Source organism: Phascolarctos cinereus, unplaced genomic scaffold, assembly GCF_003287225.1.
Source record: "Phascolarctos cinereus isolate Bilbo 61053 unplaced genomic scaffold, phaCin_HiC Scaffold_2;HRSCAF=192, whole genome shotgun sequence".
NCBI classification, from domain to species: Eukaryota; Metazoa; Chordata; class Mammalia; order Diprotodontia; family Phascolarctidae; genus Phascolarctos; species Phascolarctos cinereus.
In genome coordinates, this window is record NW_027555625.1 from 145,264,364 (window position 1) to 145,289,510 (window position 25,147).

At 40.1% G+C, this 25,147-nt stretch overlaps 1 protein-coding gene across 1 annotated transcript in view; it reads left to right on the top strand.

Annotated features, from left to right (window-relative positions):
• Nucleotides 1-17,806, top strand: part of FBXO16 (F-box protein 16) — an 83,486-nt gene extending 65,680 nt beyond the window's left edge. Inside the window, exons 7-8 of the mRNA XM_020988737.2 lie at nucleotides 397-499; nucleotides 16,202-17,806. Coding sequence (XP_020844396.1) covers nucleotides 397-499; nucleotides 16,202-16,378 — 280 coding nt within the window. The 3' untranslated portion in view covers nucleotides 16,379-17,806. The remainder of the gene's footprint in view (nucleotides 1-396; nucleotides 500-16,201) is intronic.
• Nucleotides 17,807-25,147: the final 7,341 nt, after the last annotated feature.

Consider the following 25,147-nt stretch of genomic DNA (forward strand, 5'->3'; position numbering starts at 1 on the left):
AACTCAACATGCCAGCTCCAGTCTCCAGGGCATTGCATAGGCTTTTTCCTATGTTTGATGCACTCCTGCCTCACCTTGATCTCTTAGGATTCCTAGCTTCCTTCAGGCCACTTCCTCCAGGAAGCCCTTCCTGATCTCCCAATTGTTAGTGTTCTCTCCCAGATGTCACATTTCATATCTATCCCTAGTAGAATAGAAGCTCCTTAAATTTGTTGTTGTTGTTGTTTTTATCCTCATCCTATAGCATAGACTTTGCACATAGTAGGTGATTAATATGTGTTAAATTGTATTGAATTGGTTGAATCCAATGATGAATGTTCACATGTTATTTATGCAAAACTGGCACTCACCTCTTCATTTTTGATTTTTGCTAGTGCTTCTTTTCTCAATTTATAGAAAGAAGAAAGGAAATGAACAGGCCTCAGATTTCAGCCGACAATCACATAACAAGAAAAATAAATTTCAAGACAGATCCAAGCTGAGAAAAGCCCAATCACTGGCAAGTATTTCTGAATGTCAATGTTTTGTCTCACAAGTACTGCAGCATGTTGAACCTCTATCATCTCTTTGAAAATAGTACTGTTCAGTTTTTCTAATACCAAACTATTTTCTTAGCTGTGATAGGCATAGAGCACTTTTCGAACCTTAAAACTCTATATAAATGCTAGCTATTGTCATTATTCAAATTTCTTTGTTCATTCTTATTAGAGTTTATGATTACTATTATTACTGTTAACATTTTTGACATTTATTTGTATGGCATCCATACATACACCTGACCTTCACCACAGCTCTGTGAGGGGGACAGGACAGAGATTAGTGTCCTTAATGATTTCAGCAACCTCCTAACTACCCTCCTTCTTTCCAGGTTGCCCTTCCTCAAATCTAAACTCCTGATAGTTGGCAGAATAAGAATCAGTATAGTAAATGGGATAAAGTGATGCTATGGAGTCAGGATAGCTTGGTTTCTAAACTTACATCTTAACACTCAACTAGCTGCATCACCAATGAGAGAATTCCTTGGTGTATTCACTTTTTCTATATAAGGAATTGGAGATTCAGATTAAGTGACCTGATCAAAAGAATAAATTCTTCCCTTCTCCATGACTCCAACAGGTAAACTATTCCTCACTGTCCTAATTTGTTTACGGTATCACCCTTTATGTCTAAATCAGGTACTCATTTTGCCCACGGTAATATTGGTAAAACAAAACAAAACAGAAAACCTATCTATATTATGCTTTATAATCACAAAACACTCTACACATATTGTTGTTATTTAGTTGCTTTAGTCTCAGTGACCCCCTTTTCTTTGGGGGGAGGGGTTTCTTGGCAAAGATACTGGAGTGGTTGCCATTTCCTTCTCCAGCTCATCTTAGAGATGAAAAAAATGAGGTGAACAGGGTTAAGTGACTTGCCTAAGGTCACACATAGTAAGTATGTGGGGCTGGATTTGAACTCTGTTCATCTTGACGCCAGGCCTAGTGTTTTCCACTATGCCTTTGATTTCTATAATCTGGTCAGATAGGTAAGACAGATACGATTATACTCATTTTACTAGAAGACACTGAAACAGAAAAAAAAAGACCTTAAATACTTTGCCAAAAGCTATATATATATATATATATATATACATATATATATATATTTAAATTTTCTTTTTTTTCTTTTTGGCTAGGCAGTGGGGTTAGGTGACTTGCCCAGGGTCACACAGTTAGTAAGTGTTATGTGTCTGAGGCCAGATTTGAACTCAGGTCCTCCTGACTCCAAGGCCAGAGCTCTATTCACTGTGCCACCTAGCCACCCCCCCCCTTTTTTTATTCAAAGTGCCTATACAAAGGTACAGAGGCACAAATGACATGATCAGGCATACTTTAGGAAGATTATTTGGCCAGCTGTGTAGAGGGTGGATTGGAGAGAGAAGAGACCAGAAGCTGCAGGGGCCAGGGGAGGGGGCTACTAAGAAGCTGTTGCAATAGTCCAGGTTTTGAAGAGAGGTGATAAAGACCTGGAACGGTGGTGAGCATGTGAGTGGAAAGAAGGTGAGAGATGAGAGGGAAGTTGTGAAGGTAGAATGGGCAGAACAAGAAAACTGATTGAATGTGGTGAGGGAGGGGGAGAGGGTTAGAGAGAGGAGAGTTGAGGATGATGCTGAGGTTATAAATCTGGGTGATTGAACAGGAGTACGTAGGAGGAGAAGGGGAGGAAGAAGAAGAGGAAGAGGTTAAGAGAGAACTAGAATTAGTTCTGTTTTGAAAATGTTTAAAATGTCTATAGAACATCCAGCTGAAGATTTTCAACAGGCAGTTGGTGTTGTAAGCCTGGGGTTTAGGACAGAGATTGGGGAAGTTTTGTTTTGTTTTGGGTGGGGGCGGATATGAGTTTTGTTCTGGACCAAAGAGGAGAGGGCAAGTAGTACTGCCAATTTTTTGACACAACTGAAAACCCCCTGTTCCTAGATTCTTTCTTCTCCCTAAACCTGTAGTTTCATCCATGGAGGGAACTTCCAGCATAGCAATGCCCTCCACAGATGCAGATCAGCCCCTCCTGTATAACATAGTTAAGAGAATTGCCTGAGTGGCTGAAAAAGTGAAATGATTTGTCCAAGATGACAAAGCTAGTATACATCAGGCAGGACTTGAAACCAGGTCTTTTTTTTTTGGTTAGGCAATGGGGTTAAGTGCCTTGCCCAGGGTCACACAGCTAGTAAGTGTTATTGTGTGTCTGAGGCCAGATTTGAACTCAGGTCCTCCTGAATCCAGGGCCGGTACTGTATCCACTGCACCACCTAGCTGCCCTAAAACCAGGTCTTTCTGACAGCTCTTCTATCCTCTACACCACGCTGTCGCTAAAGTTAAAAGGATAATAATAATGATATCTGACATTTATATAACATTTCAAAGCTTGCAAAGCACTTTATATGGATAGAATGGATAGAACATGGGACTTGGAGTCAGGAAAACCTGAGTTTGAATCCAGTCTCAAGTACTTATTGGCTCTGTGATCCAGAGCAAGTCAATTAACCTCCGTCTGCCTCAGTTTCTTCATCTGTAAAATGGGGATAATAATAGCATCTGCCTTACAGGATTATTGTGAGGATCAAATGAGATAATATATGTAAAGCACCTTGCAAACCTTAAAGGGCTATCTAAATATTAGCTATTATTATTATTATTGTCATCATTTCATTTGAGCCTCATAACAACCCTATCCACTGCCCCACCTAGCTGCCCCTGGGGTGAAATCCTAATTCTACCACTTAATGAGCTATATAGCTTTGGGCAGGGGCAGCTTCTGAAATAAGGACCAGAGTTCAAATCTGACCTTAGACAAAACATTCGACACTCACTAGCTGTGTGACCCTGGGCAAGTCACTTAACCTCAATTTCCTTAAAAAAAAATTAACTGGAGAATTCCACCCTGGGTTTTAAATTCAGTGCTCTTTCCACTATAACATGTTGCCCCTAAGTAAGAGAAAAGTGTGGTCTTTCACCTACTTCGATAGAGCTATAATTTCACCATTGTGAGTACTTATACCTCAGACTATCTGATTTCTGTCCAGATTTTCCCATAAATCCTCCGTAAAGGACCTCCCCAAAACACTGGAGAACTCTGAGGGTATTGTCCTATGATTGAGATGTGTTCTGTTGCTTCCCATTCTCACTGCATGACCTGCCCCTGATTGATTGATATTCTGGAGATGCGCGTACACACACACACACACACACACACACACACACACACACAAATGTAGAAACAACTAAATCATGAACATTTCTTTCACTAAGAAAAAAAACAAAATTAATTGCATTTCTAACAAATTCAATAATTACTGACAATGGAAAGTGAGTAAAGAGGTTCCCAGTGTGATCGAGGGACCTTGTGGGTTCCTTTCAGCTTGTATAAGAGGTTCTCTGAATGTTTTTTATTCATAGGATCATAGAATTGGGCTGGAAAGGATTTTGGAGATTATCTAGGCCAGTGATGTCAAACTCAGATAGAAACTGGATCCTTGCCAGCTGCGTGTTGACTTACAAAACCACTGGAGTGGTTATACATATATAGGTTTTATATATTTTTTCGTTAAACATTTCTCCATTACATTTTAATCTGGTTTGGGCCCACTTTGAGTGTTTTGCAGGCCACGTGCCTCCCTGATAAGTCTGACACTTCTGATTCTAGTCCAAACCCTGCTAATTTTATAGATAAGGAAATTGAGGCCCAAAGATGAAGGCAACAAGGGAAAGGAACAAGCATTTATTAAGTGCCTACTATGTGCTAAGCTCTTTACAAATATTATTTCATTTGATCTTTTATAGTTTCCACATCTGTAAAATAGGAAATCTGTAAAATGAAGCAGAGGAATATAGTACACTGGATTTAGAGTCAGGAAGACCTAGATTCAAATCCTGTCTCATCTACTTATTAGCTGTGTGATCCTGGGCGAGTCATTTAAAGTCTGGCCTTTACTTTCCTGAGTCTGTAAAATGAGAAGGTTGGACTGATGCCCTCCAATGGCTCTTTTAGTCTAACACTATGAACATAATTGTCATAATCCTTCAAAATAACTATAGTACTTTAAAAATCATTCTATTTAAAAATTTCTTTTCCAAGCAAACTTTACGTTCCTATAGAACCTAAAAGATGTGCACTGCACTTACAAAGCCTTGTTGGAATCCATTTAAAGCCATGAGATCAGTGTACCTGCCATTGGCCTGAGGTGATCAACCCTACCAGTATTCAAAACCATCAATTTTGCTTTGTCTTTGTTCCTTGACAGAATTTGCTGCCTGAGAGAGTGAAGCTTGTTTGTCCTATTATACCCAAATATCGTAGAGAACAACAAAACACAACGTCCTTGTACAGAAAGCCTTCCCCAACCCCTCTTAACTGCACTGCTTTCCTTCTTTTTATTATTTCCTATTTATCCTTTATGGAGCTTGCTTTGTAAATGTTGTTTGCATGTTGTCTCCTCTATTAGATTGTAAGCTCCTTGAGGGCAGGTGCTGTCTTTTGTCTCTTTTTGTATTCGCAGTGCTTAGCACAATGCCTGGCACATAGTAGGTGTTTAATAAATGTTTATTGAATGAATGAGCCTAGGGTGAGATGTTTAGAAATTTCACATAATACTGTCCCAACAATGTCATTTTGCAATCAAGTGGAGAGACCCAGCACTGGAGGATGGTTGACTGAAAGCTAGCCACCTCTGACACATGCTGGCCTTGTGACCCTGGACAAGTCCCTTCAACCTTTAGAGATCTTGGGAAGTTCTCTAAGACGACAGAGCAGTTGCTAATCCAAAGATTCCCTACAACAGTCAATTCATAGGTCCAGACAGAAAAAAATTAATATCAGACCTCACCATAAATCAATTGTTTAATAATTCCACCCACCATTCCTTCTGACTTCCCCATCCAAAACACTCCTCTCTTGGCCACCACTCCCCACATATTTTGTTATTTCCTGTTACAATTACAATTGCAATACGATGCAGCGGTGTCTGGCTTGCTGGTCTTTGTATCTCCTGTACTTAACCCAGTGCCTGGCACCGAGTAAGTGCCTAGTAAGTGTGTCTTTATTCATTCATGATAAGATTGTTTGGTTCCTGCCTGTTGTAATGTTTCATCTAAAGTTACGAAGACCACTTAACAAGCTAGGGCATGCCTGTACATTGAAATTTCCCTGGATTCTCTTCAACATCATCTCTTATCTCTTTTTTGTTCTAAGTCCTGTTTTCAAATAAAGGCATGTTCTATAAAGAACATCCACAAGATAAGGCAGTTGTGGGGTAATTTTTCATTGATATTTTGTTTTTATATCATCTTGATTTCTAAATATCTCTATCCTCCCACCTATACCCAGTGAACCATTCCTTGTAATAAAAATTTTTTTAAAGAAAGAAAAGGAGAGAAATTAAATAAAACAAAATTAACCAAGTCTGACAGTATATTCAGTTTTTCAGACACATAGGTCCCCCCCACCCCCAGCCACCAACTGCAAAGAAGAGAAAGAGGTGTATTTTTTCATCTCATCTTTGGGGACAAACTTGGTTATAAGAGTTATACAGCAATTGTTCAGAGTGGGGTTTCTTGTTCTTCCCATTTATACTGTCATAGTCATTGGGTACAGTGTATTCCTTCTTCTGTTTATTTCACCTGGTATCAGTTCATAGAAATCATCCCATGCTTCTCTGACTTCTCCATATTCCTTATTTCTTATGGTATAATATTAGTACATTACATTCGTGCACCATGATTTTTTTTAACTACTCCCCACTTAGAATGTAAGCTCCTTGAGGGTAGGGACTGTCTTTTGCCTCTTTTTGTGTCCTCAGTGCTTAGCACAGTGCCTGATATATGGTAGGTGCTTAATAAATATTTATTGATTGAATATCTCCTCCTCCTCCTTTTCTGTTTGCCTTTTCATTTGTCTCCTCCTCTTCCCTCTTTGTCTCTGTTCCCTTTCCTCTTTATCTTCCCCCTTTTCTTCTCCTTTTCCTCCCTCCTTCACCCTTTTCTTTCTCTTTAACTTTTCTCCTATGTAATTTCTACTTTTAAAAATGCTTGTACTGATACTGCTACACAACACAAACTACCTAATCTGTCTCCCTGCTTCGTATGCATTGCCTTCAGCCTCTACATCCTTATTATTCAATGGTTAATAACAGGGTTATCTATTTTATTATAGGTAAACCTCCAGACAAAAACAGGGTTGTTGTAGTAAGTAAACTTTGTCTGCTGCTCCATGCCATATGAATGTTACTATTTACAGAATGCAGTTCAACATTTGTTATTGTTGATATCATTTAATTTTCCATACTAGAAGATGTAAAGGCTAAGAACCCCAGAGGCACAATAATCTCTGACTGAGCCCCACTGCTTAAATTCTTGCTTCTCCTTTCTCTCCAGGAGAGCTCCTTGTACCTGCTATATCATGTTCCATTTTTGTTTGATCTTACCCCACAAAATAAATCACCCTGACATTTCAAGCTTGAGCAGATAGTTCTGTTTCTATTTAGACTAATATTTTGACAGTTACTGAGTGACTGTATCTTTTCATTTAAGGGCTAAACACTGAATATTGGACTTAAATTGTGCCTTTGGATTTATGCATTTCTTCTCGTCATCGCAGTGGAAATGTTTCACATGCCTTTGAAAGGAAAAATTGGAAGAAGAGTGAGGGCTAGATCTTCTTTGTATTTCACAGAGCCCCTTTTGATATAGTTGGCATTCAGTAAATATTTGTAGAATCAATGAGTCTAGACAAATCTGGGCCTGAATGGAAAAGAAGTATCTCTAGAAAATCACAAGAAAATCACTTAGAATTGAGAAAGCAGTGAGGTAGAACTGCTCTGGCTCTCAGTTTCCTCATCTTTAAAATGGGAATGAAAAGATTTGTCCTACCTTTCTCATAAACTTGTAAGGAAAGTACTTAATGAACTATATAAGTACTACAGAAATACAAGTTATTAATGGGATTTTTGCCTGCCAAGTTTAGGAACCACCCCAAATTTTTGAGCTTTCATTTAGGGACAAGACGTATTTTTGTTGAATTATTCAAAAATGCTTTCCTCAATAGACTGACATGATTATTTTTGCTTTTTTTTTTATACTACATCTCTCTGGTATTGTGTTTTCAATTAAAAGGTCCCAGACCAAAGGGTTCACATCTTGAACCTTGTACTGCACTTGGCCCCACTTTTATGCCAGCAGTTAATGTTTATTGTTGTTAGTGTTATATCACTAAATATGGGATATCACTTTATTGTTTTATTGTGTTTTGGTCACCAATGCTATTGACTATTTTCTTAAAATAGGTATTTTAGTACTTCCATGGTGGCCCCAAATTATTAGTACCAAGAATAATCCAGATCGGTTAGGTTTCACTTTTTTGGATTTTTTTACATTCTAGGTATTGTGAATTGCCAAAATGATTGCTAACATCTTGTACCAGGTTTGCAGACCACTTACTCATCTACCAACTCATTCTTTCTACTAGATCTCAGCCTTCCCTCTGCTCAATAATTCAACCACTATGTCTATTATCTATTAAGCCACATATAATCATATGCTTCTACTCATCTATTCTGGAAAATTTATATATGTCTTCATACATATATGGTTTGTGTGTATATCTAATTTTATCTTAGAGCAGTAATAATGATGATGATGATGAGAGTATAATGCCTACTGTGGGCCAGGTACTGCACTAAGCATTTTACAAATATTATCTCATTTGATCCCCGCAACAACCCTGGAAAGTAGGTGCTATTAAATCCCCATTTTACAGTTGAGGAAACTGAGGCAGGCAGGTGACTTGCCTGGACTCACATGGCTAGTAAGCATCTGAGGCAGGATTTGGACTCAGGTCTTCCTTTGCTTCAGTGGGAAATAAAACAAATTTATATGAATTAATCAATATTCATAGTTCTTTAATTACCTCAGTCCTTTAGAGGTCCTACTCTGAAACAACCACAATAGCCCACCATTCATTCATCATGCACTTACCATGTGCAAAGCATTGTGCGAAGTTGTGAAAAAGAGTAAAAGTTATTTAACACAGTCTCTAAATTCCAAGAACTTACAGTTTGGTAGGGTATGACAAAGGCAGATCACTATAATACAGAAAATTACATGATAAATGCATGTATGAGATTTGAGTGAGACCAGGAAATTCTGAGTGAAGGCAAACTTTGAGTTAAGCTTGAAAGGATAACTAGGAGAAGAGAGAAGTTCATCTTGCATAGGGAACGATGTGAGTAAATGCATAGAAGTGGATGAACTTGTACTGGGTTTGGGAGAAAATAATAGCTCAGTTGGCTAGACCAGAGTATGTGCAATGCAGTAATAATGAGGTCAGGTTATGTTGCCAGATTGAGGAGGGCCTAAAATTCCATGAAAGGAATTTGCATTTGATTGTTGAGCTAAGAAGAACTTGACTAAACCCATGCAAAATAAAAATTATTCTGGCAGTGGTATAAAGCACGGATTGGAGGTGGGGTTGGCTCAGGGGAGGGTGTACAGAGAGAGAGGAGGGATAAGGATCTTTTAGGAAGCTATTACAAAAGCCCAAGCAGTTGAATAAGGGCCTTGGGTAGAAAAGTGGGCATAGAAAGATGGAGGAAAGGAGAAGAATGCTACAGAGTTGGAATTAAAAAGATCTTGTTAACTGATTGGATAAGAAAGGTAATAGAGACAAAAGAGTGAAATGTAACTGTGAGATTTTGAATATAGGAGGCAAGGGGAATAGTGCTACCATAGGTAGAAGTGGTCCATTCAGGAGGACCAGGGTTAAGGAGAAAGATTATAAACTCAGTTTGGGACACCTTGAATTTAAGGTGATGCTGGGACAGTCAGATGGCAGTGTCCTGTAGGTAAAAGGAGATAGGGATGTGGACTTTAGAAGAGAAGCCAGGATTAGAGACTCAGGTTGCCAAGTGAGAGTGAGTAGAGAGAGAAGAGATGAGAATTAAGGACAGATCCCTGGGGGACATACAATAAGGAGTGGGAAGAAGACAAAGAACTGACCAACAAAGGACAGAACGAAGGTAAAGTCAGGTAGGAGAATACCCAGAAAAGATAATCCAGTAGGAGAGGGTAGTTAACATGGAACGTTTACAAGGAAGATGAAGGCTGAGGAAAGGCCATTGGATTTTGTAATCAGTAGTGACCTCTATTATCTCAGTGAAGTGTGTCAAATGAAGTATGTCATATGTTCTAAGTGTAAATGGTAGAGATATGGTTTGAGATGAAAGGAGGAAGGAAAGGAACAGTCGCTGTGGAGGAGGAGATTAGGGAGTCAATAATAATGGTAGAAGAGGTTTATTGAGCAGCAGTGAAGACCAAGCTAAAGTTACATAAATTGGTAGTGGGAAAAATCAACTTGATTTCATGACTTTTTTTTCTAGAAACACATAGCTGCCATGGAATAGGATCAAAGAGGACAGTGGGTCTTAACCAGGGATGATCATTGATTTTGGCAAATGGCAGAGCATATGTGTTTGTGCAGGGTTGGGGAGGGATTCCAAGGCAGCAGTTAATCAAGCCGTAAAGCGGCCAACTGTGGGGTCATGGCTGGATATAGAGAAGGGGAGAAGGAGTAGGAAAACAGTATGGGTCAGCGGACCCGAGACTATAGTTAGGACAAAAAGCAGGTTTAGTGAGACTGCAGGAGTAGGAGAGAGCTTCAGCTCACGTCTTTGCACCAGCTGACAGCCTGATGACTATAAGCCACAAAAGCTAGATCTGACCTGTAAAAAACAGGCCCCTTGTCCTTCACTGGAACCCTACCTACAAACAAATTCCTCCCTTAGCACTTAATACAGATTGCACTGAGTTCCACATTATCAAAGAGTGACTCCTGAGTACCTACATTACAGCGAACATTTCTTTAATTGTTGAGGATTATCTCTGAAATTAAATGTTGAGAATATGAGTAAGGAAATGACCCAGAGTTAGTCCAAGGGTGGGGGACCTGTGGCCTCAAGGCCACATGTGGCCCTCTAGGTCCTCAAGTTTGGCCCTTTGACTGAAAACAAACTTCACAGAACTAAGCCCCTGAATAAAAGGATTTGTTCTGTAAAACTTGGACTCCATCAAAAGGGCACACCCAAGGACCTAGAAGGCCGCATGTGGCTTGAGGCTGCAGTTCTCCACCCCTAGATAGTCCATAGTGACCTGTAAAATTTTTCTTAAAAAGATGGAGATGCAACAGGGTATATTGATTAAAGAACTTTGTCTGAATGACCTGGATTCCATTTTCCCCTCTGACATATTAGCTATGTGGCTCTGGGCAAGTTAGTTAATGTCTAAGTGCTCTAAGCAACTTTCTAAGACTGTGAATCATGGAGAGGATGCTGACTTGTATTGGTAAAGGGAGTTGTCTCACCTGGGAGTATACTATACCAATGAAATCACAGTTCCATACCCTCCATCCTTAAAAGGATAAATAGCATATTGTTTTAAAAGATTGATGGTTTTATTGGCAAGGGCCCTCCCTCCACCAGAGCTAGCAACACCTCCACCTCTCAGTAGACATTCATCATGAGTTGCAGTGGCATCCTCCCAAAATTCATCACCTGATGACCATCCTTCTGGTGATGAGCCTGTGTAAGACAGTCCTTGGGTGACAGACACACAGCTTCCCAGTGAGCCCATATTTAAAGTTTCTTTAGCTTGGTAGGTAGGATCTCTCAGAGACTGTAACATGCTGGACTGGCCTTCACTAATAGAGATCAATTTGGGGCCATAATGAGGCATCAGAGTATGACTTCAGTGTGGGACATGAATATATTATTATGAATAATTAGAGGTTATAAACCCTATTAAAACCTACCTACCTTTGAGCATTAATTGCTAGAACTTTCTATAAATTTTTTTTTTATGAAGAGTCCAATCATGAGAAGTAGGTAATACTACTTTCACATCATGAACCCTTGTACCCACTGGATTAAGAATATCATTTTCCCCCTGGTTGGCTGCATGACTGTCAAGCTGTGCTGCTCAGAAAATGTGATAGCCACTCAGCTATGAGAGAAGGTGCTGCCATGACTGAGATGTTTAGGTAGTCGCTAGCCCATTCTTGTATCAGATTCAGCTAGATTTTTTATTTTTTCAACAAGTATTCATTCAACAAGTATTATTTTATCTTCATTCTTGCAGAAAAGAGAAAAAATGAATTTATGCCAAGAACCACCAGGAACACAGAGGAATCTTTCCATCTGTCCCTCTTGCCTCAGTCTGATGTGAAAAACAAAACACTTAAAATGTGGGGAGTGTGTTTAATCATATTTTTTCTAGCTGATTCCTCTTGCTGTCTCTGGCTCTGGCTCTACCTGGGGACTTTGGCTTTCTCAGAACAAACCCAGCTTTGCTAGCATTTAGATAGCAATATCCTCCTCCTCCTCCTCCTCCTGATTAACACCCACAAACATCCATTAAGTCCTGCTCCTTTCCAACTTAGTAAAACCTGCCAGAGCTTACGTTCCCTTGAGAGTCTTCAAGAACCCACAGTCATCTCTGAACCTCTCAGTAAGATCTGCCATAAAGGTTGGCCTCGTAATCTGTATGGAAAAAATCACGTGGACCAAGACTGCACACGATCCAGACTTTGACATGTTCACATCTTGGACAGACAATGGAGACAGAGGCTGAGCTGAATCTGGAAGGAACTCAAAGGAGAAGAGGCTGGAGCACATTTGGGAAACTGTGCAATGCTCTCTACAATCCCAAGGTGCTCTCTGCCGCCAAAGCCCATCTTTAACATACTCTCCTGGTGGTTCTCTATAGCTGCAAACCCCAAGATACGATGATTTAAAAAGAGCCAGTATTTCTGGAGACCCAAAGAGGTGTGGAAGGATTCAAGAACTGACATAAAAGACAACAGTGAGGCTTGGATGACCAGAAAAGAAAGTGAATCCCACCTCTAATACATATAACTATGTGACCATGGACAATCCAAAACTCATTAAGTGTCATCTGTAAAATGGGAATGATAAAACCTGAGGTACCTATTTCACATGGTGGCTATGAATATAAAATGAAATAATGTATACTTTGCAAACACTTTGCAAACCTTAAGTGCTACATGAACTTCTGTGACTATAATTGATGTTGTTGTGTATCAGGAATGAAAAATACCAGATGGATAGCCCAAGTGTTATTGCACTTGTATCAGAGGAAGGCCTCTGATACATTGAATAAATATTCTATGGAGAATCTTTGTAAAGACATAGACAAGAACTGCACAAGATGAGCTGCCGTGAATGGATTGCTATCTGCATCAGTGGGAGGAGTTACTCATCTAAGTGAGATCTTGTATCTGTGGATACATCAAGAAATAAACTACAGTGAACTGGCGTGACTTGTTTGTGCTGCATGAATTCTCGTGAATGTGCTCACATCTTTGGGGAGGGTTGGTGTCAGGGGGTTGCTCCTTAGATCAGTCATTGTAAGGCAAGAGCCACATTAGGGTTAAACTTTTAAATGTACATAGCATCCTATGCTCCTGCTCTGCTGTGTCTCTCTTCCTTTCTCCATTCCTTTCTTCTCTTCGTTTTTATGGCCAAATATTGGCATAGCCCATCTAATGCCACTAAGAAGGCAACGTTGGGTGAGATGAGGTGAGGAGGGCAATTAATTAGTTCCCTAAGAACAGTTGTTACAGGTGAATGGTCAACTGAACCATTATAGCAGGAACTTGTGACTTTACAATGGAGTATGGTTATAATATTTTAACAATGTTATTACAGAATCACTTTGGTCAGGACCACGTTATGTATGGGATGCCTGTATGAAGGAGAGATCCTTCATTATGAGTTTTAAATAAAACATCAACTATGATACTTGACTTCTTGATATCATAGGGAAAACATATAATGTGTAGATTAATGAAGGTGGTATATTCTCCTTCGCTGTAGATCTGTAAGAATAAAATAAGTTGCCATCTTAGTGTGAAGCACAGTCTATTAGAAGCATACTGGAAGAAGGGTCAGAAGATGTGAGTTCTTACCTCGGTTTCATTACTTACTAGCTGTGTGACCTTGGTCTAGTCATTTAACTTGTTTTAGCTTGAGATTCCATATCTAGAAAATAGGGCTGGTATTATTGACTCCTCATTCGCCTCATAGAATGTAAAAGTAAGATGAGAATTCAGGGGCCATCAGAGCTGCAGAATTAGTGTGATACAATGGACAGGGCACCAGCTTTGAACTCAGAGGACATGGATTCAAATCCTTCCTTAATACCTATGTGACCTTGGACAATTCACTTAAATTCTCAGGGGGTGTTTGCTTCTCTGTAAAATGAAGGGGCTATACTGCATGACCTTTGAGGTTCCTTTCAGCTCTGAAATCTATGACCCTATAAACCCATATCTGGGGAAAAAAATCCTATGACATCCTTGGTGGAGTATTGTGCACTCCCTCCTGGGGCAGACCATACTACTTTTTGGATAGACTTAATCAGAGCAACAACTAACAATTGTGGCACCCTTGGCAAACTTCACAAAATATACCTGAGGAAGGCAGCAGGAAACATGGCCTCCAATCAGCCTTTTAAGACAAATTCCGTGGAGGGTGGGAAGAGACACGAGGACATCAGAGCCTATGGATAGAAACTGCTGCTGGGGAAGATTTTTCCCTGGTTGAGGGTGATAGGACAAGGACAGACCTGGAAAGGGAAGGAGTATGCACCTGGTCATTCCCTTTTTAACTATTCCTCCAGTTGTTTCTCCTCTGCTAAAGAAGTATGAGCACTGTCAGGTCAAACAAACAAGCATTTATTAATTAAGCTCTCCTATGTGCCAAGCACTTGGCGATAGACTCGGGAGCTACAAAGACAAAAATTAAACCTTTCTTACCTTCTGTTGTGGGATACAATATGTATGTATGTGTGTATATATATAATTCAGAATAAATATAAAATAAAATATTTCTTACCTTCTTTTGTGGCATACAATATGTATGTATGTATATATATATATATACATTCAGAATAAATATAAATACAATACAATAAATACAAAGTCAAGGGAGGGAGGGGGTTCAGGAAGGGCTTCACATGGAAGGTAGAATGTGAGCCGAGTGTTGAAGGAAGTAAGAGATTTTGTGAAGTAAAGGGGAAAAGGGGAGTTCATTCCAGCCATCAAGGGCAGCCAACCAAAAGACAGAAACAGGAGATGTACTATGTGAGGAACGTCAGAAGGCCCCGTAAATTTTGGTATCCTACAGCAAAGCTCTGGTTGCCCCACTCTAGTGAACTCTACGACTCTAACTGTTAGGTAGTTTTTCCTTACCTCAAGCAGAAATCAGCCTCCTTGCTACTTATAATCATTGCACTGGTTCTATCTTTAGGGCCACGCCCAACAAATCTGATCCCTCTTCCACAAGACAGCCCTTCAAATACTTAAAGATAGCTATCATGTTCTGTCTAAACACGAATTAATACATGAATGAAGATGAGTGAGTAAAAAAGTACTTACTACATGCCTACTGTGTGCTAAGCACCGAGGATCCAAATAGAAAAAACAAGATGATTGTTCAGTCATTTTTCAGTCATGTCCAATTCTTCATGACCCTATTTGGGGTTTTCTTGGCAAAGATACTGGAGTGGTTTGTCATTTCTTTCTCTTAAGGAGCTCATACTCTAACTGGGGGAGAGAATTCATACATGAGAGTTCAGCTGCAGGCCAAATGGAAACACCCAGAAATCCTAAGGATGGAGTGGATGGCAAGGACAAGGGGGGTTTATAGTGTGTCAGCAGGTCAGGTGGCAGTGCCCAGGAGTCTGAAGGGCATAGCAATAGGGTAAATCAGGAGTGGGGAGCCTGTGCCCTGGAAGCCACATGTGGCCTTCTAGGTCCTGGGGTGCTGCCTTTTGACTGACTCCAAGTGTTACAGAACAAATCCTTTTACTAAGGAGATTTGTTCTGTGTTGTTTGGATTCAGTCAAAGGGCCAAGGGGCCCTAGAGAGCCACATGTGGCCTCGAGGCCATAGGTTCCCCACCCCTGGAGTAGATGGTCTTACCAAAGGGATATAGTGGAAGGGCAGATGTTATAGCTTGGTGGTCTTCCATCTTAATGCAAGGATTGTGGTTGATGACTCTTTGTTCACTGAGGGGTATAAGCAACCATATCAATTCTGTAGAGTAAGGAGGCTTTGAGGGGCCTAAGAGTCTGAGTGGAAAGGTGATTCTAGGTTCCCTCTCAAATGACTATAGATGGAACAGAAAAGGTAAGTATCCTATCATAACAGGAAGGGAAGGGGGACATTGACAGGAAAATTGGGGAGAAGCGGACTCACTGGTAACTGTTTAAAAGGGTACCTCAGCCAGCAGCTATTGTCACTCAGTGGCTGGATGCGGACTGAGTGAACTGGGTCTAGAGAGGGAGCAGGGAGAGAGGGAACTGATCCTTGTATGGTATGATCTTGAGGCCATCCTGGGCCTTCTAGAGCTGTTGGGAAGATTAAAAGCAAGTGTAGGTGGAAACACTCTGTGGACCGTAAATGGCCATGCCAGTCTCCTTATTGTCTCAAGATAAAAGAGAAGTAAATGTAGGGAGGAAAATACACTGAAGAATTTCTCCAGCTCCATATTTTTTTTTTTACCCTTTCAGATCAACAACATCTTTGGACATTTTCATTCTTTTAGAAATCAAAATTTGAACTTCATTTCTGATTTCCCTCTCCTTCCCCCTAGCAGGTATCATTAGAGGCAGACTGCAGCTGTCCTCTGAAAGTACCAACTCACTTCAACTGGGCTTCTCATGAATCACTAAGATGTTCAAAAGCCAGAGCTCAAATGGTCACACATCACTTTCAGGAGCATCGCAGAATTCTATATTCACCCATTCAAGCTCCAGCGCTGAAACTGAATTAAAGCATCAAAATGCTTTTATTGGTACCACAAGAAGATCTGACTACGTTTAATGAACACGTGGCTTTTCCCCTACCTTCTGTGATGGAGACCTATGCCACTGAAGTGCCACATTTCCCCAAAATAATCCTATGGAATGTTCTGAGCTCTGATTTGGAATCAGAAAACCCAGGTCCTCACTGGCTTTGCCATTTATTAGCTGTGTGACCTCGAGCAAGTCACTTGTCTCTAGTCCTCATTTTTTTTTGTCATCTGTTAAATAAGGGGGTTGGATAATATGATTTCTATGGTCCCTTCCATCTCTGAAGCTATGATTCTATGTGGTATACGCAATTTGTATGTTTATGAGACATTTACAAAAAATTGAGAGAAACGTGATCATTCACACTTTTGTGTGCTGAGACAGCTAATTAAGGTTATAAATAGTCATAGTCAGATTAAGTAAAATGGGATGATGCCTCAGCACAGTTTTGTCAGGGTTTTATGCTACAATTGTGAGGAAAGATACTAATAATGGACATTTATAGCATACTTTTAAAAAATCTGCAGCATGCTTTACATAAATCTCATTTGAGCATCACCATAACCCCATCAAGTAAGTAGTGCAGATATTATTAATTCTACTTTTAGATGAGGTAACTGAGTCTCAGAGAAGTTAAGTGACTTGTCCACGGTCACACGGCTACTAAGTGACAGATGGTATTTGAACCCAAGTCTTCCTGATTCTAAGACTCAGTGTAGATGTACAAAGGAAGGGGGAACCAGAACTCTCACAATGCCTAATGTTTATTAGTCATTCATTAGGATTTCTATCTATAGTGATTCAGGGGAGGGAGCACAGGTAACAATTCCCAAGAAAGAGAATCCAGGGCCATACCAATTAAGTAAGAAATGAGTTTAGGAACATAGAAACTTGGTGGGTCTTGGAGCTACAAGCAGAAGGATATCTTCAATGCCTACAGTGTACTATAAATAGCCAACTTTTCAAGTTGCTCTACTTAGACAGCAGTCATCTGCCAGCAAGTCTCAGACGAGCACTGACATGTTTGCATTTGCTGTAATCTAGATTTTTTTCTAAAGAGAAGTTCAGAATTGAAGAATTGGAACCAGTGTTCCAAGAACATAAGCATATTCTAAGAAAATATTAGCAGTACAGGGACGCTAGAGGCATGAATTCTAAATTGAGCCATCTTTGACATTCTGTAAACACATATAACTATGATACTTGACAAATATATCTCATGATAAAGCTGATTATGTGACGTATCTGAGCCAGAGGTCAACTGGATACTCATTTACCTGAAAGAGGTAAAGAAGTAATATGGAAAGAAACATAGGTATGTGTCTGTCTTTTATATGTCATTCTCAAAAATGCATAGCAACGGATGGTGGATTTTTGAGTGTTTGCCTCCAAGAATTACATGATGTAACATTTAACATAATTTTAATTACAAATAAATATATCCATTATAAAAGTGTCTATCCATTTTACTAAAAACGCTCCCTGTACATTTTTGGGTGCTGTTCTGTTTCCTTCCTCCCAGGCCAGTCTGAAAAGGTCCAGGGTTAAGACTTCTCGTGGGTGGGTTCTACAGCACTGGATGAAGACCTCTTGATTTAGGAGAACAGAAGACGAGCACAGCCAGGAAGTCTCTGTACAGGGAGGGGTAGCAATGGCCTGCAAAGAAGCCAAGGTTGGAAAATGGGATATGGATCACCAGGTTGAAAGGCTAAAACACAAATGATGTTACAGATAGGAAGCAGGGTAGGCGTAGTCCAAGGGGACCCCAAGACATTAGGTCTAGGGTCAGGTCAAAGCATTTTAGTAAAAGAATAAATAACGAACCTTGGGTTTGGCAAAGACTTTTGTCAGTTTGCTGTATTCAACATCCTACAAGTTGCTGTTAGTGTGCTGATGTACCTGGTTGGCCCCGCTCTCCAGTTTCTTCTGAATTTGACTCTTCTGGGTTGCTCTTATTTTGTTTTTGTTTGGTCATTTTTCAGTTGTATATGACTCTTTGTGGCCCCTTTCGGGGTTTTTGTGACAGAGTTACTGGAGTGGTTTACCATTTCCTTCTCCAGCTCATTTTACAGAACAGAAAACTGAGGCAAACAGGGTTAAGTGACTTGCCCAGAGTCACACAGCTAGTAAGTGTCTGAGGCCAGATTTGAACTTAGGAAGATGAATCTGAGACCTGGCACACTACTCACTGCATCACCTAGCTGCCCACTGACCATCTTATTATTCGTGACAACAATGATCTCTGAATGGCAGTGGGCCCTTGACTGAGACAACTGATATTGAAATCCCTAAAGAGCCTGTCAGTCAGGGGATCGGGCAGTATTTGTGTTCCCTTGACCTTGTTACAAAATGTCTCTTTCATGCTGTACCTCACCACCAATTACTTTCTTTTTTTAAAATCTCTTTGCCTTAATTAATTAATTTGTTTATTTTTAGTTTTTAACATTTACTTTTATAAGATTTTGAGTTCTACCTCATTCACAAATCTGTGCTGCCTATCCTCATAAGACTGGTGAGAGGATCTGATGTGAAGGTCCTAAGAAAACTGTAAAGGACTATAAAAATGTAAGATATTATTGTTATTGTTGTTGTTACTATTATCATTATTATTATTTCAAGTGTCTCTGTCTCTGGACAGTATATTTTTGGCTTAGTGCAGGTGGGTCAACTGGGTTGGTCATGGGGGAAAAAAAACAAGAGGAAAAGAGAAAACTTTTATGTTATCTGAAGACTGTACAATGTGGGTATGCAAATTAAGTGCTATGCAAACACACACACACACACACACACAAAAAGATTTTGAGTTCTAAATTTCCACTCCCTTCCCCAAGACGGCATGCAATCTGATATAGACAATACATGCACAATCATATTAAACATGTTTCCACATTAGTCGTGTTGTAAAGAAGAATCAGAACCAAAGGGAAAAACCATGAGAAAGGAAAAAAAAGAGAGAAAATAGTATGCTTCGATCTGCATTCAAATTCCGTAGTTCTTTTCCCTGGATGTGGATAGCATTTTTCATCATAAGTCTTTTGGAATTGTCTTAGATCCTTTTATTGTTGAGAAGAGCTAAGTCTATCAAAGTTGGTATCGCGCAATGATCCTGTTACTGTGTACAATGTTCTCCTGGTTCTGCTCACTTTAGCCAGCATCAGTTCATAAAAGTCTTTCCAGGTTTTTCTAAAAGGGAAAAACACCAATTACTTTCACTCCTGAGTGAGAGCAAACCAGTGTCTGGCCCTGCCCAGAGATGGGGTTCGCCAGAGGTGGTTAGCTTGGGCAGATGGGGAACCCGGGCACCTTTCAGGTTGGGCTCGGTCTCACAATTATAAAGGGAGGAGTGAACGTTTCAATAGTACTAGAAGAACAGAGACAAAAGATTTGTGGATGCACAGGTCCAGATAATCAGAAACCAACCGTGTGTTAAGGATCTTAAAGAGAGGCTTTTTGATTAGGCCAGCAGGCAGTCAGATCACTCAGCAGCAAACAAACAAAGCAAGATTCGGTAATAGAGTTTTTGGGGGCTCAGCGGCCGAGGACATGCTCCTTTCCTCTGCAGGAGATACTCCTCTGAACTCCTGAATATGGCACCAGCCACGAAGCCTTCTTTCCCCTCAGCTGGATGAACCACAGGAGGACAATTCATCTGTAATCAGTCTCAGTATCATAGGGTGGCTGTGGATCACTGTGACTATACTTCAATGTCTAGTTACAAGCTCGAATAGTCAGGATCATGTAGTTAGCCATGAGTTGACATAAAACATCTCCCCCAACCCCAGTTTCTAAGGTAATCAAAAATAAACCATTCAGGATTTTCAGAACTGTAGGTTGATTTTTTTTCTCCCATTAGAATACCATTAAGCATATTTTAAACAAACAAACAAACAAAAATCAGTAGGTACAAATACTGCCCAAAAGAGTTAAAGAGGTTGCAACTAAATAGAGAAAAGCTAGGTGGCACAGTGGGTAGAGTCAGGAAGACTCATTTTCCTGAGTTCAAATCTAGCATCAGATACTTACTGCTGCGTGACTCTGGGCAAGTCACTTTACCTTGTTTTCCTCAGTTTTCTCATCTGTAAAATGAGCTAAAGGAGGAAATGGCAAATCACTCCAGTATCTTTGCCAAGAAAACCCTAAAAGAGGTCATGAAGAGTCAGATACAACTGAAACAACTGAATGACAGCAACAAACTAAATAGAATGATAACTTGGGTTCCCTTTAAAGAGGAAAAAGAGAGAATGTCAATGAAACATTCTTAAAAATACACAGAGGAGAGCAGAGGAAGTTCAGAAGGGGGACATAGGCAAGCTGAGCAATTTTGTTACCAGGGTGTTAAATTTAATAAATACTTTAACAGAAGTTCATAGTTTCATATGTAATTTTGTGTTCTGTTCTCTGTGTAGCTTTCAAGGAGAGGTTGGTAGTGGAAAGAGCACTGGTCCTTAAGTCTGACGACCTGGGTTCCGATTCTATCTCCGACACTTAGTGCTTATGAGACCTTGGGCAAATTACTGGCCCCAGTGTCTTTGCTTATAAAATGAAAGGGTTGGACTAGGCTACCTCTAAAGTTGCTTCCAGGCCTAGATCTCTTATCCTATAAATCCATGGTAGCAGGCTCTCACTATAAGAGAAGGTATATCTCCAAAAGGGCTTCAACTAGCTTAAGGAAACTTGAACATAGAGGTACGAGAAGATTTCTAGTGGTAGGGGCTGGGCACCTGAGCACAGAGCACCAACAGGCAGGCTCCAACCTTCTTGCCATACACCCTACTGTTACCAACTTTTCTTACGTTGTTGTTTGGTTGTTTCAGTTGTGCCCAACTCTTCATAACCTCATTTGGGGTTTTCTTGGCAAAGATACTGGAGGGGTTCGCCATTTCCTTCTCCAGCTCATTTTACAGATGAGGAACCGAGGCAAACAGGATTAAGTGATTTGCCCAGGGTCACACAGCTAGTACAGCTAACCCTTCCACATCATGGTTTTGATACATTACGGGTCAGCATAAGAAATTAAATGGGAATTGTTTGGGAGTTTTGCGGAAACCTCAAACAACAAGCAAAAGCCAGTAGAAGACAGAAAAAAGTTTAGAAATGAAAAAATGCATAAAATATAGTATTATATAATAGCAACATATTTTATCTTTTAATACCATAATAATTTAGAAGGGAGGGTCAAACATTTTTACGTGGATTTTTTTAGAGCATGGGAGCATTGTGCCCCTAATCCCCACAATGTGGAAGGGATAACTGTAAGTGTCTGAAGACAGATTTGAACTCATGAAGATGAGTGTTCCTGATTCCAAGTCTAGTGTTCAATCCACCCAGCCACCTAGCTGCCCTAAACTTTTCTAATACTGGGTTCAAAAGAAAAAGGTACAAAGGGGTGTGTGTGTGTGTGTGTGTGTGTGTGTGTGTGTGTGTGTGTGTGTGAGAGAGTGAGTGAGACAAGAAGAAGAAGAAGAAGAGAGAGAGTATGTGTACATACCTACTGTCTAAGATTATCAATTTTTATAAACCCTCTCTGTCTCTTAATCTCTGTTGTCTCTGACTCTTTCTATTACTCCCTTTCCCTTTCTCTCAGCTCAGGCTCTGACCCTTCCTTTCAGGTTCTACTGAAGAAAAAAAAAGTACCTGCTGTACCTCTAAGGGATGAGTTCCTATCTCTCGCCCTCACTGCAGAGTCAAGAACTTGATGACAAATCAATGGTTTCCTGGCAGCATTAAATAAGATAGACTTATAGATAAATAAGAGAGTGGGTTTCCAATCTCAGGCTGTAGTCGCACTAGAAGAAAAGCCCCTTTTACCTTTATTCCCCAACCCCTACTCTTCCTCACATTCTCAGAAGGATAATGAAAAGGAAACAGTTAGATGGGCAATGAGAAATAGTTGTTAGTCTCCTGGAATGAAGTCTCGGTGAGGAGGAGAGGGAACAGAGCGGCCTTTGGATATCTCAATTTAACTGCATTAGCCTATTTGCTATTCCTTGCACACAGCACTCCATCTGCCATCTTTGTGCCTTTGTGCTGGCTGTCTCACATGCCTGGGATGCTCTGACTCCTCCCTCCACCTCTTAAGTTTCCCTAGCTTCCTTCAAAACCCAGCTCAAATGCCACTTTCTTCAAGGAATGCCTCCCCCTAGGACTACTTTTCATCTACTCAGTGTCTGTCTTGTAAGTACTTATTTATCTACACATTATCTTCTTAGAATGTAAGCTTCTTGAGGTCAAGGACTATTTTTGCTTGTTTTTTGCATCCTTAGTAATTAGCACAGTTCCTGGAGCGTAGTAAGCGCTTAATAAATACTAATTGACTGATACGCCTGTGGCTCCCACCCATCAACCCACTGGTTTCTGTTACTGGTGACTATTCTCTCTTCATTCCTCTTGCCCTATGACTTCAGCACTTAGTAGCTGCTTGGTGACGTATGGCAACCTGCCATTCCTCCATTCTCCAATTGACAAGGTGGCCACTTCTCTTAGACAGAATGGTTTTCTATGTAGCATGACTGCCCAAGTTCTTTTGAGGTTATTTGTTTGTTTTTTGGTGAGGCGATCAGGGTTAAGTGACTTGCCCAGGGTCACACAGTTAGTAAATGTTAAGTGTGTGAGGCTGGATTTGAATTCAGGTCCTCCTGACTCCAAGGCCAGAGCTCTGTTCACTGTGTCATCTAGCTGCCCCGAGTTTGTTTGTTTTTTAAGAGCAAAATACACACTGAAAAGCTGCCGTCCAATAAAATATCTCCAATGTATATGTCAAAATTGTGCAGATTCCTTGAAAGATGCAATAGAATCTTGTTCCATGATACTATGAACATTAACATATATTGAAGCATAAAACAACGGGGTTATACTCATCAAAGGCACCTGTCATTATCGTGCATGATTTTCTGTGCAGGGTTCAAGCACAAGATTTTCTATAAATGTCACTCTATCTCACCAAGTAGCTACGTGTTTATGGGTGACATACTGACTGCATCAAGCCCCAGAATACTAGAAGTAATCCTTCAGATTAAGAACTAATTCAAAAGACTAGTCTAACAGTCCATGGGGAGGGAAACAAGCAAACAAACAAACAAATATACTTCTTGTTAACATGAAGCTGGATAAGCAGCCCATGAAGTTGTTTCATCAGTATATGTGTCTTGGATAGGCATTGCAGTTGGACGATGAACCAAACCTAGAACTGAATAGTCTTCCAGGTCTGTGATCTCAGCATTATCCCCAACTCTCCCTTACTCCACACATCCACTAGTTGCTAAATCTTATCCTGTTGACCTTCCCAGCATCTCTCACATCAGCCCCTTCTCTAAACTCACCCAGCTCTCACCGTACTTCAGGCCCTCATCACCTCTGGCCTAAATTATTGCAATAGCCTCCAGATTGGTCTCCCTACCTCAAGTCTTTCTCCACTGCAATCCACCTTCCCCGTACCTCCCAAAGTGCTTTTCTTCAGTTGCAGGTCTAAATCTACCCAATGAACTCCAATGGCTCATTATTGCTTCTAGGATAAATGATACCCTGCTCACAGCCTGGCCTCAACCTACTTTCCTAATCTCCTTTATACGTACACTCTGTGGTCCAACTAAAGAAACCTTCTTGCTGTTCCTTATACTCAGATGACTGTTCCCCCCCTTACCTCTGTCTATTAGAGTCCCTCATTTCCAGGATTCAGCTCAAGCACCACCTTCTACATGAAGTTTTTCCTATTTCCCATAGCTGCCAGTGCCCTCAAATGAGAGAATATTTTAATAATATTTTATTTTTCCCAATTGCATGTAAAAACTATTTTTAACTTTTTATAAAAAATTTCAGTTCCAAATTCTCTCTCTCCCTCCCTTCCCTCATCCCTCCCTGAGACAGTAAGCAATTTGATATAGGTTATACATGTGCTATCATGCAAGACATATTTCTGTATTAGTCATGTTGTAAGAGAAAACAGACCAAAAAAAAACCATGAAAAAAAAGATAAAGTGAAAAATAGTATACTCTGATCTGCATTCAGATTCCATCAGTTCTTTCTCTGGGAGTGGATAACGTTTTTCATCACGAGTCCTTTGAAATTGTCTTGGATCTTTATATTGCTGAGAATAGCTAAGTCATTCACAGTTGATCAATTGCACAATATTGCTGTTATTACATACAATGTTCTCCTGGTTCTGCTCATTTCACTTGGCATCAGTTCATGTAAGCTTTCCAGGTTTTTCTGAAATCATTCTGTTCATCATTTCTTATAGCACAATAAATATTCCATCACAATCATATACTGCAACTTGTTCAACCATTCCCCAACTGATGGGCATCCCTTCAATTTCCAATTCTTTGCCACCACAAAAAGAGTTGCTATAAATATTTTTGTACAAAAAGGTCCCTTTCCTTTTTTTGTTTTAATCTCTTTGGGATACAGACCTAGTAGTGGTATTGCCAGGTCAAAGGGTATGCACAGTTTTATAGCTCTTTGGGCATTGTTCCAAATTGCTCTCCAGAATGGATCCTTTCACAATTTCACCAACAACGCATTAGTGTCCCAGTTTTCCCACATCCCCCCACATTTATCATTTTCCTTTTCTGTCATATTACTCAATCTGATAGGTGTGAGATGGTACCGAGAGAGAATATTTGTAATGCACTTAGCATAGTGCTTGGCACATTGTAGGTGCTTAATAAATGCTTCTTCCCTTTTCTTTCTTATTCTCCCCAAACTATCTTGTGTTTATTTTATTGTTATTCAGTTGTCTCTGACTCTTTGT